At 40.0% G+C, this 11,735-nt stretch overlaps 1 protein-coding gene across 1 annotated transcript in view; it reads right to left on the bottom strand.

The window, feature by feature from the left end:
* Positions 1-616: 616 nt before the first annotated feature.
* Positions 617-11,735, bottom strand: part of EAF1 (ELL associated factor 1) — a 22,405-nt gene continuing 11,286 nt past the window's right edge. Inside the window, exons 5-6 of the mRNA XM_037383378.1 lie at positions 6,189-6,419; positions 617-4,110 (exon numbers count right to left, since the gene is read on the bottom strand). Coding sequence (XP_037239275.1) covers positions 4,064-4,110; positions 6,189-6,419 — 278 coding nt within the window. The 3' untranslated portion in view covers positions 617-4,063. The remainder of the gene's footprint in view (positions 4,111-6,188; positions 6,420-11,735) is intronic.

Below are 11,735 nucleotides of genomic sequence, written 5' to 3'. Positions count from 1 at the left end.
GGAATTACAAAAGAAAGAAAGGAAGGGAGTGTAACCAGTGGGAATAGGAAGAAATAGCTAAACACATACCTTTCAATTTATATACACACCCTTCTCACATAAACCAGTTAGTTATCAGCTAACTAACTATTAGTTCGTTAATCAGCTTATCTTCTGAGAACAGGGTTTGGGTGTATAACAGACCTAACAACCAAATGTTTTAAGTTCACACCTGTCCCAATGATTCCCCAACATTGTAGCTTTTGCTTTGAAGGCAAACATCACCAATGCTCTTTTTCCTTTGATATTGCATTTATTTGTGTGTCTATAAAAACCCTGTAAATAACCAGGTAGATTCAAGATGTCGTCATTCATTGTTAGGATCCCAACCCAAGACGCTCAGTTACCAGCAGAAGCCTACAATCCCATCAAGATGCCCATTGCTGGGCAGCTGTGCTCTCCATAGCATCGCTCTGACTCAGTGGCTAGCAGGAAATGCATAGCACACTAAACAATGAAGCGCAGGCAATTACTGAAAATAAGTGTTCTTCATTACAAGTAATTCCAGGCTACATTTCTCTTAGTTTTCAAATTAAAAATAAAAAAAAAAAAAACAAACACCAAAAACACACATGCATGAGTTGTTGAACTTCCATTATTTTTATTCAAATAAACGGACTTTGAAGGAGGGGAAAAAAAAATTACAAAGCTTTAACTACTTCGATAACATAGCTATAACCAGGCATATAGCTAGTCCATAGTAAAGCAAACTGTGCAAATCAGCTTAGGCACAGCATCTTCAAAACAGATGTACTACTCACAGTTAAGCTTTGAGCTATTCCAAGCAATCTGACAAAAATAAACATTTTCCTATCCATCTGCCTTCTCAAAAAAATCAGTTCAACCAAGACCTAAGGGGGATGCTTTGGCGGAACAAGAAAGGGTAGTGCTGCACACTCTAGCAAATGTGTGACTTTCATTAGGGGACTGGGACACCTTCTGCCCAGAGGCAATTGTGACTGTGGTTTCGCTGGAGTGACTCAGGCCATGCCTGCTTGTAGGGCTGGTCAGCCTGTGGGGTGGAACAAGGGCAGAGGTGGGTGGAAACTTTTCTGCACATCACTAAAATCTGAAACACAAGCTCAGGCACTGCTGCAATCCTATTTTAAGGTGTCCAACACAAACAAGCAGGGGACTGAATTTGCCCCTTTGAAAGCCAAGCCTTTTTATAAAAAATATTATAACAGTATTTGAAATGATGAAAATCTAATTCAATCAATTTAAATCAATATCGATTATTACTTTTAAAGCAATTCTAGTTACGGGAAAAGTCGTAAGCAGTCCGTGTTTGTTGGTGAAGTTTTAAGGAAAGTCAAACCATTGAAATGGACAAAGTCACTGAACAGAGGAAACCACCAGAAAGCTGTCTTAAACGGCTTGACCTCACCATAGCCAGTAGGCAGCGCTCCTATGAATGCAAAGAAATATTTAGTTCCTGTTCATTCAGATAATTGCATTCCATATGCACTGTTAATTCACATTTAAACTAATTGGCATATAAAAATGTTCCTATTTCATGTGGAAAAATTAGCATTAAGGTGGTAAGATCTGCCAGTGCTAAAATCCTGCAGGATTAGAACCTACCAGGAATAATCAGGAATACTTTGTTTCATTAACAGATTTAATCAAAACATATTTTAGTAAATTTATTTCTCCAGCATGTTGAAGATATTGCAACTAATTAAAAGAATTCTAAATAACTGCTTTTCTGCAAGTAATTTGAATTCCAGTTTATATCTAAATAAAACTTGCTGGAAAACATGAACAAATAAACAACCACCTAATAGGATGGAATGGACAATGTTTACTATTATTTAATACATGAAACACAAAATTTTAAAAGCCCTAGTCAAAATGTCAGGCTGGTGATGGCTTTAAACACACTCAAATGGGTATTCAGAAAAAGCAAAAAAAAAAGTGGCAGCCACCCTTTCTGATCTTACAAGTTGCCTACTGAAGTCTCCACATGGCTCATCTTCACAAAACCTATTCCACGTACCTATGAGAGCTGTGGGAATGGTGGAGATCATAGAGAGCTCCTCAGACAGGAGATGCTGGGAGCTGCTCAGGACACAGTCGCAATGAGTGGATGGGCTGCCCACATGCGATGAATGATAAGCAATGAAAATGCTGTGCTGCCGCTTTTCCATTTAAGCGCACATAATGTCACCAGAACTCGGGAATAAGCTCCAGTAATGGGGAAATGGCATCAGAGGAATGTCTCCCTGCTTATTGAGATCTTAAGCTGGGGAAAAGTCAGGAGCAGTATTAGTATTAATTAGACTGGCAACCACCATGCAGATCTCCTGCACCAAAGTGTAAAATCCCAAACTAGTACAAGCTTGTTAAAACAGAGCACTTTTACTTTGGAGGAGGAACAGGGGGAAAAGAAAGAGGGGATGGGGGGAGGGGGGGAAGAGAGCAACTGTGGCTTTACATCAAGTATATTTCATAATTGTCTCATAAAATATGCACCCACATCACAAAACACTTAAAAAACCAAGTATTTTTAAATGTATGTACAATAATGCAAAAATATGCCTAAATATGTATCTAATGCAAAAAAATAAACCATTTCATAAAATCTCCTTTCAAACGTCCCCTTGCTCTTCAATACCATAAAAAAAAGGAAAGAACTCAGTAAACAAATGAGTTAAAACACAAACTAAGACAGAATGACAAAAGCAGTGCAATGCAGATATTTAAGAATGGAAAGACATCCAATTCAGCTTCCTATGCCCCTGGATTACACCACAACTGTGGTGCTACTTGTCCTATGCCAGCTGAATTTTGGTTTTAAAAAGTCAGCCTGGTGTTCCAGGTGTAAGAGTTGCCTGTGGCACGCATTTTCCATGCGAGCAAAAGAAGTTAATAATAATCCAACTAAGCACCCTTTAAACCCCCTTAAACAGGGGTGCATTTCACCCTAGGGAAATATTTCATGTTCTGTGTACTCCTGCCAAGCACAGAAATCCTGTCCAACAACGTGGACTAAAGTCTACCTGGACAACAGTAGTGGGAGAGAGACTTCTGCTGTTTCATGGTTATTTGTTTAGTCATCTCTTCTTTCAGCATTCTCTAGGAAACTGCAAAGAGGGCTCTGGTCTTACAATTTCAGTAAGTCCAATACTCTGTATTTGTGATGTTGCAATTTCACTGGTAATTGGGCTCCTAAATATTTTGGAAGACTAGGTCTGAATGTCTGAGTTAAAGGAGACACTTCAGTTGCAGAAGAAAATACTGATCTGGTTCTTACTGGGATGTGTTCAGGTGACTGACATATATCTTGGTAGAACTGCCCTCAGAGTACAGTTGGCTGTATATGAAATACAGCTTTTGTTTGCAGAAGAAATCTGAGGAGGCTTCAGTATTGCTCCCTATAGGAAAGGTGGCAGGAATTGAAGCATTATTTAAAAAACCTGCTTATAAGGCACTGGTGTAGCAAGGTTTGTGATGAACATGGTTTTATGATTTCTGTTTTCCAACAGTTTAAAAGCAAGTCCATTAAATCAACCATAAATAGCAATAAAAAGACATTAGAAAAGTCCCAAATCAAAGAAATCAACTTAGTATTGAAACCTAATTTATGACAGTCTCACTTCAGTGCACACACTAACTCCTGCATGTTTTTTTAAACTCGTTGGCTCATGCTCACCCTATATACAAAATTGTCCCCCCGCAAAGCCCTGATGGGCTGCATATCTTCTACAAACAAGACATTTTTAGATGACATTGTACAGTTACACATTAAACTTACAGATGACTGACAGGATCATATATTGACTTACCCACTGTACATATCTATTTAGAGCTTTAAAAGGGTAAGAATATACACAAAATATACACTTAATTCACAAAGTAACAGCCCTCAACGTCTGCTGTTTTGTAGGGCTATACATTTCTTCTGTTAAAATTCCACACATGGAATGATCTCTGTGCCAGCTCCTCTTCATAAGCAATAGGATCACTTCAAGGTAAATTAGTTCTTCATGTATATGTAACAGAAACAGCTAAAGCTGAGCCTCTAGTCATCACTGTCGCTCCCAGACTCACTCAACTGCAAGTCATTTCCTATGGAAAACAAAAAAAAAACCAAACACAACAAGTGAGTAGGCATTAATTCACATTTCATGGCAATCAAACCAAAGAACAGTCACATTTACACTAGAAGATTTAAATAAGAATAACACAAGAAATGAATGCAAACATCATCTGTCATTTAATGGAACTGCTCTCCATGCCCAAGAACATTAAGAGCTGCATGGGTCTAATACACAGTCAGATCCAGGCCAAACCAAGCATCCTTGGCTGCACAGCCATCAAAGCTGCTCCCTGGTGGGAGAACAGCACTCCCCACGCTAGCAGCTGTGGAAGGCATTCCACATCCTCCACCCAGCCAAGCTCCCGTATAAGGCTCTGGGACAAGGCACTGGGGAATTCCCTGGCTTTCTTGGCCCTTTTAAAATATTTTTTTGTTTGTTTTAAGGCTGTTTAGGTAGCCAAGGCAAGGCCTTCACATGTCAACAAACTAAGAGGAATGTTAAAGCCATTGCAATTCAAGGCTACCCAGTTGAACTAAGCTGACACATGCTGTGATGGTGAAGGCCCCCCCTCCAAAATGCAAGAGAGATCAAACAGAAGGCGGCTAGGATATGGATCAAACCTACAGTCTCAGACCCTGTTTTGCAAAGTGACTGTGATTTGGTGAGGAATAGGGGATAAAAGGGGGCAAGAATCATGCTCATGCTCCGGTAACTGAACCTAGCTCTTCCAGCACTCTCCCATGGCCCTTCCCCCAAACAGCTGCAGAGCAGCTATGCAGTGGCTATGCCTTGGATTTCTTCATCTCCTCTCCCCTGTTATGAAACAAGAACGTGGGTTAGGGGGTGATCCTTCCCATGTATATAGTCACCAGTGACTTGAATGCTTAAGGACAGATTAATCCTTGGCAAAAGGATTTTAAGTCCAAAGGCAAAAATCATTGCTTGAAAAAAGAAGCTACCCTACCAGTTCCTAAATTTTCTTCAAGTTAGAGGCTTCTTGACATTCCATGACCTATGCAGTATTTTTGTTGTGGCCCAGGAGAAGCAGGGAAGAGGCAGCTCACAACCAGGAGCAGGGAAACTGAAAGTGTCCTAATGCCATTGTTGAACTCTGGATTTTGCTTAGACATTCATTACTGACAGGAAGACTGACAGGCCTTTCCAGTTTTCCAGCAGGCCTTTTTTAGTATTGTCTATACACTTGTCTTCTCAAAGCTGGAAACTCTACATTCATCTGTATTTATACTCCACCAGTTCCCTTTGTGTGGGTGCCAAGAGATGTACACAATCACGCCTCGGGAGGAATTAAGAACAATTTATGATAACCAAGTTCTAGTTTCTTGGAAATGCAATATTTTAACTCCACGGAGTTAGAATATACCTGATCTAGCGTAACAAAAGAGCAACACAGATCTACACCATCTCTCCAGAGAAATTCTCATGGGACAAAACTGTACTTTAAAAACGTCTTTTAGTTTTTAAAAGGTGGAGTGAGTTTCTACTGATTCAATGCTTGCAAATGCCATAGCAGTATTTTAACTAAATACATGGCATTTTAATTTTCCCTTTAAAACGTGATATTTGTGAAAATGCAGCTGAGACCAACATAACACAGAGTACATACTCTGACAAAATAATACAGCTAACAATGAAGACCGCAGAGACTGTGCATTTATGACCAGAGGACAGCCTTGTGCCATTCACAATTCTTTACAGACTTAACTGCCACATGTGACAACCCCACTATTTAGGTCTAATCTGTGTTTTCACATTAAAATAATTCCCATCCGTCAGTGCGCCAGATCCTGCCACACTGATACTTTTCTACCCACTTATTCCACCTAGAGGCCTGAATCAAGGCTTAGCACGGTCAACAGGGGCCATTGCACTGATGCCCACAGGCTCTAGACCAAACTGAAGCAATCTTCACACCTTCAGACAGGTCTCGGCCCTCTGTTCAAAAAACCTGTCCACATATTTCAGCCAGTGCAACATTCTGGGATTCCTATTTGGCAAACCGCACTTCATGGAGTTAGCCTAAAAGGCTAAGAAAATGAGTGGTCTCAAGCAGCTTCCCACAGTGGTAAGACACAAGCCTTTACATACGGAGTGTGTTCATGAGCTGATTGCTTCCTTGTGGCCTGCTGGTGCCGTTAGCAACAGCATTCCTGTTGTTATACTGCTGGTGTGGTGGCTGGGAAGGGGAAACATGTGCTGGCTCTTCCCCCTCACTGCTGGAGCTTTCATCTTCACTCCCAGATGAGCTTTCTGAATCCGATGAGCTGCTTCCACTGCTGCTGCTCATCTGCTCAATAATTTCAACCTCTGCTCTCAGCTCTGAAATAAAAAGACATTCCTCTGGTTGAGACCATAAACAGGGCCCCACGGAATTTTGGAAAAGAATGTGAAAATGAAGTAGTTTTGTCAAGTACAATTTATCACATCAAAATATCTCACATGAAAGAGAGAGACAAGAAGGAAAAACAAAAAATTCTGAAAACTTTTTTACTTAGAAGCAACAGCATAAGTCAGTATCATAAAACTTCCACTTCTACCATTATTATTTATATACTTTACATTCCTGAAAGGACGCTCTACATACAAAGTAAGTACATTTCCCAGTTGCATTTTATAGGCCAACAGCCAGCCCATTTTTTAACAGCATCTTAATGTGAAGGAATCTAAATTGTTAGATGTCAGTGACATTTAGGCTTTTGGAAAGCACAAGAAGGGGCAGGGGTGGGGACAGGGAACACAGGTACATGATCACAACAGAAACTGCCTTGACTTCAGATAATGTATGAAACTGCTCCAGTGCAAAATCACACCACTCATTGTAAACAAACTTCAGAAGCAGATGGATGACATCGGATAAGTTTGCAGTGGGGCAGATAGAACAGATGAGAATATTCACATGTTGAGGAGTGGTAACAGTACCTTTAACTTGCTACAGAACTTAGAAGTAACCAGGAAAACACAGAGACTACTCAAACTGGGAAGTTATTCGAGTCAGACATGCCCCACTTCAGGGTTTGCAGTGCAAAGAAACACTGGAATACCATGACAGGACCATGACAGCTGCATCAGCGACAGCTAGTGTTGGTTGAAAGACTGCTTACTAAACAACTGTTAAGGTAAGTCACCCCAAATCATACCATATTGTTAAATCTGTCATAATTATAAGTGGTCTAAACATTATTAGAGGACAATTCTTTTGTATTCACCCACAAAGTCGAGTATTGAATGACCTGGTTCACCTAGGTACATTTCCATGTGAGAACAATATTCATGCATATGTTAAGCACAGGATGCGAATCCCTCAAAAGGTAGGCTTTTGTTGTACTAGTGGTTCTGTGCCCACAGGGTTAGAACTCAGTGCTTGCCCTGGAGAAGGCATAGGCTAAAGGGACAAGAATGAAAGAAGGGAGAGATATTATCATCTTTGCCTGAGAAACAGAGAACTAATGCAAGCAGTAATTCACCTTAGGTCAGATGTGTGTCAGAGTGAGATGAACCCCAGCTCTTCAGCTAGGGACATCCTCCTTGTGCATGACATAGCTAGATCATGTAAAATGAGTCCTCCCTTTATGTAAAAATGGCAGCACAATAATACTTTTAATACTTCTTATCTTCAGCCCCTGCAGGATTAAGTCTGAGCAACTGGAACTCTTCTCTTTTTTAGTAAGACCCATTTTCCTTGGGCTATTTAATGCTACAGAGTATGTTTTCAGCCTCCACCTTATTTGCTGGAGAGAGTTCCTTTAGCTCAGCATGTATTGGTTTGAGAAATTGTTTTCTTTTGCTGTTTTTAAAACTATTTTTCAATTTCAATGTTCAGAGCTCAATTTCAAATGTTAGAACTATTCAATACAGTTATATTGAATCACAGGCAAGGAAAGCGTACTGAAAGGGAACAACCATACGACTTCACTCCAGCTGGGTATTTAAGGATAGCGGAGTTGTTCTTCCAACTTCCTAAATCCAGATCCCTAACTAGACCTCCTGTGCTCTCTGTACTTTGCTAGTATGCCAGATAAAACTTACTCTTTCATCTTGAATACATAGCATAAGAGCCCACTGGAAGAGGGAGGAAGAATGGATGATTAGGCCAGCAGAAGATTGTTCCTTTGTACTGTAATGCCTTTCTCCCCTATTCCCTCCCAACAGTCTTGCAGGCTTTAAAAATCCATTTCATACCTGGAGTCTGTTACATAGACAAATAAGCACTTCTAAGTCACTGTCCTCAGCCTACCCATACAGAGGATTTCAAATTGTAATTGTTTCCTGTGTTCAAGGCTATGAAATTCATAGGGGAAAGCTAAAGGAAAGGTGAAGAGGAATAAGGGTTCTTTCCCTTCAAAATGCCCAGATTTAAATTTTTTTCCCCGTAGCTTAACGATGTAAAATTTCAACATACTTCCGGTGATGGGAGTTGTTAGTTCTAAGTTATAGTGATGATAATAATACATTGTTAGAATATACCGGATTGCAGCAAACACAACCACCCATAGACCACAGTGCATACTGCAAAAAAATTCAATAAACAAGTCTTATAAAGGCCAAGTCTCATGCTTACAAAGCTAGAGTCTATGGCTGAAATGGATGAGGCTAAGAAGAATATAGCTGTCCAGAAGCAGCAAATAGTGTGAAGAAGGTGAAGCAATCTAAGAGGCACTGGTGGTGAAAGGGAAAAGATGCAACAAGAAATGCACTCCAGAGAACTAGGAAAATAAAAAATCTAAACAAGAAGTTTGAACTCACTACAGTAGGTGAGGGGATAACTGAAGGAAGTGATGCAGTCTTGCAAATGGGAAAGGAAGACTAGCCTGGCTAATTTTAAACAGAATTAGAGATCAGTGTCAGATTGAAAAGTGAGGGTTTTCTGCTGGGGAAGCAGAAAACTAAGAGCCCACAAAAGAAGTTTGGTTATGAGGAAGGAAAGGAAGAATGCCTTGGAAGAAGTGGTAACACCCACTATGCTGAATTCAGGCAGGAAAAGCAAAACAGCGGCAACAGCAGAAGCTTCAAGAACTGGGAAGTTAAGGGTGTTATCAGCAACAGTGGTAACTGGTGGAAACTTGGTCTGAGCCCATTTTCAAGTCAACTTCTGCCTCGCAGGCTGTCAGCTTCCCCTCAGATCTCTTTTGCTTCTTAATTCCTTGAGCCCAGAATTCAAAACATCTTTTCTGAGCAGATGAGAAAAAAGTAATTTTTTTTCACTGATGTTATGGTGGCTGCTGCATCATGAAGTCTGTCAGGCAGAACTCCAGCAGGACCACTAAGGAAATCTGTTCAAAACCCTCATGGGTCACACTGTCAAAGATGGTGGCTAAGCCGATGACGATACCAAAGCCTTATAGGAAAAACATATCTGCTTTAAAGTGTCCGGTTTTGTATTTTCCTATTTGCCAGTTGTGTTTAGTGAAGTTATAGGTATCGAAGCCTTGGCTAAACATTTCCTTGCGGTGTCTCCAACTAAAATAGTTGTGTGTGTGTATATGTGTACATATATGCTAAGCTGAACAACATAAGAGTCAGAACATTCCTAGATCTTTTCGTGCCGTAAGATCAAACACCTCATGTTAATGCACCTTTAAGGTTTAAAAGATGACAAGAGTTAGGATGTACAGCAGTTACTTTTAAAAAAGCTTTCCATATAGTATAGTTTTGCACACTTGCCTTAATTGAGTCTACATCATCTGAAAAGGCTGACACTGCTAGGGAAACCTTAACATTTGCACATTTCAACTGTAGGCTTGCTTTCAAGAAAACAAAATGGCTTACTGTTTTACACTGGCAGCCAATGCAGTTTCTAGAGTAAAAAAAGAATTGAAGGTCAGAAATCGTTATACAAACTGAACAATCTTTCCCAGCAGGGCTGTCTTCTGTACATATTCAGCACCAAATACCCTAATTTCTTTCCATAGTCATGTCTAAGGGTTCTTATGTTTTCTCTCAGTTCCAATAGGCTATGCAGAATTTTTAACTAAAGCCCCAACCTTGGGCTGCAAGAATACCAAGAACTTTTGGAAATAAAGTTATTCAGCTCTAGGGAGGATAAGGTTGTATGCCTACAGCAGAATGCTTACTGTTAATAATGGTATGCAAGGTGGAGAGAAATCAGCTTGATGTTGGCACTTACAGCATGTGGAGATGGAAGCCAGAAGAGGCAGTATTTTACAATGAAGTGAAAACAATTGGATTGAGGTGCTCTTGAAAGACAAACAGTGCTATAGCATAATCCTTACACACTACAGCTGCATTTTAGGTAAATAAGATCTGCTCCGATTTTTAAGCACTGAATTTAGAGTCTCCAAACCAGAAATATGTTTCTGTGTGTGGGTTTTTTGCCTCCCAAGTAAGGCATGCTGTAATTGTGTCAATGTTATCAAAAACACTTCTGTTGTGGTCAAATATGTCTGATAAACATCCATTATTTCATGCACAGAAATGGCTGTATTGTGGTGTATGTGTGCAAATGTTCACTGCTTAATGAAGTGTTATCAGATGTAGCCAAGTATTCAAAAGAACAAACTCTTACCCCTCTCATTTGCTCCCTTCAGGCAGGAGGACACTATAAAAACTTGCAGGGGAAAAGATTCCTCTGATGCAGGACCCTAGACCTAGCCTCCCACAGGCCTCTCTGCTTGAAGGAAAGGACTAGTTCAACTCCTACATGCTCCGACTCTGTCCTCAGGCACTGCTGTTCGGACAGCTGTATAATGGGACAGAGAACTGACCTACCTGAAAGTTCATTTCCCAGCTCACCTGTAATGGAAGCTATGGAAATGCACAGCTGAGGGTACCCAGGGAAAGCAGAAACCTGCACTGAGGTTACCTTAAACCTATCGTTAAACATCACAAGGGCTGTGTGTCTTATCACACCCTTAAGTAGGGCATACAGGGAATGAAAGAATGTCATAGCGCCAGAGATCCTTTCAACCACCTCCTTTGGGGATTGTAAGTTCTCTGCTGCATCCATTGATGAAAAAACCACAGAATTTTAGCTTTTATGTTTATCTTTCTTTTGTACAAAGGAGCTACTTCACCCAAATGGAAAGTTACTGCTTTAATGGAAAGAACACAACAACTTCAAAATTTACAAGTCTTTGTTCATAAAAAGACACATTAAGGGAAGATAACAGGACTGAAGACTACCTCACAGCTTTTACAGTTAAGTTCTATTAATTATTTTCATTGTAGAATGGTGCCATTTTAGTTCTACCTTTCCCAAGTAGGTTCTTATGATATAAATGGTTTAGTAATGATGATGCTGTAGATAATCAATGCTGGAAAGAAGTTATAAAGAGCATATACTGTAACAAAAAACCATCCTGCCCAGATATTTGTGCTCTTTTGGGGCCTTAAACAACTCTCCCTGTAAGTCCTATTTTTAGTACATCAGGTGTTTTTTGCTTGATTTCGGAAGCAAAATTCTACAGGTTATTAATTTGGAGGTACTTTCCAATGAAAGATGATCAGGTGGCAAAAAAATTACTAGGACAGCTCTAAACAATGTGACTCGTATTTTAGACCACTAGAAAATGGTCTTTGTAGAACAGATGTGTCACACCAAACAAATGTAATTATTTTACTGTAACATGACCTTTACAAATTGCTGCATGTATATAAAAGAGTGCACCAACGGTAAAG

This window comes from Falco rusticolus, chromosome 4 (genome assembly GCF_015220075.1).
Source record: "Falco rusticolus isolate bFalRus1 chromosome 4, bFalRus1.pri, whole genome shotgun sequence".
Classification (NCBI taxonomy): domain Eukaryota; kingdom Metazoa; phylum Chordata; class Aves; order Falconiformes; family Falconidae; genus Falco; species Falco rusticolus.
This window is presented reverse-complemented; position numbering and strand designations above follow the sequence as displayed.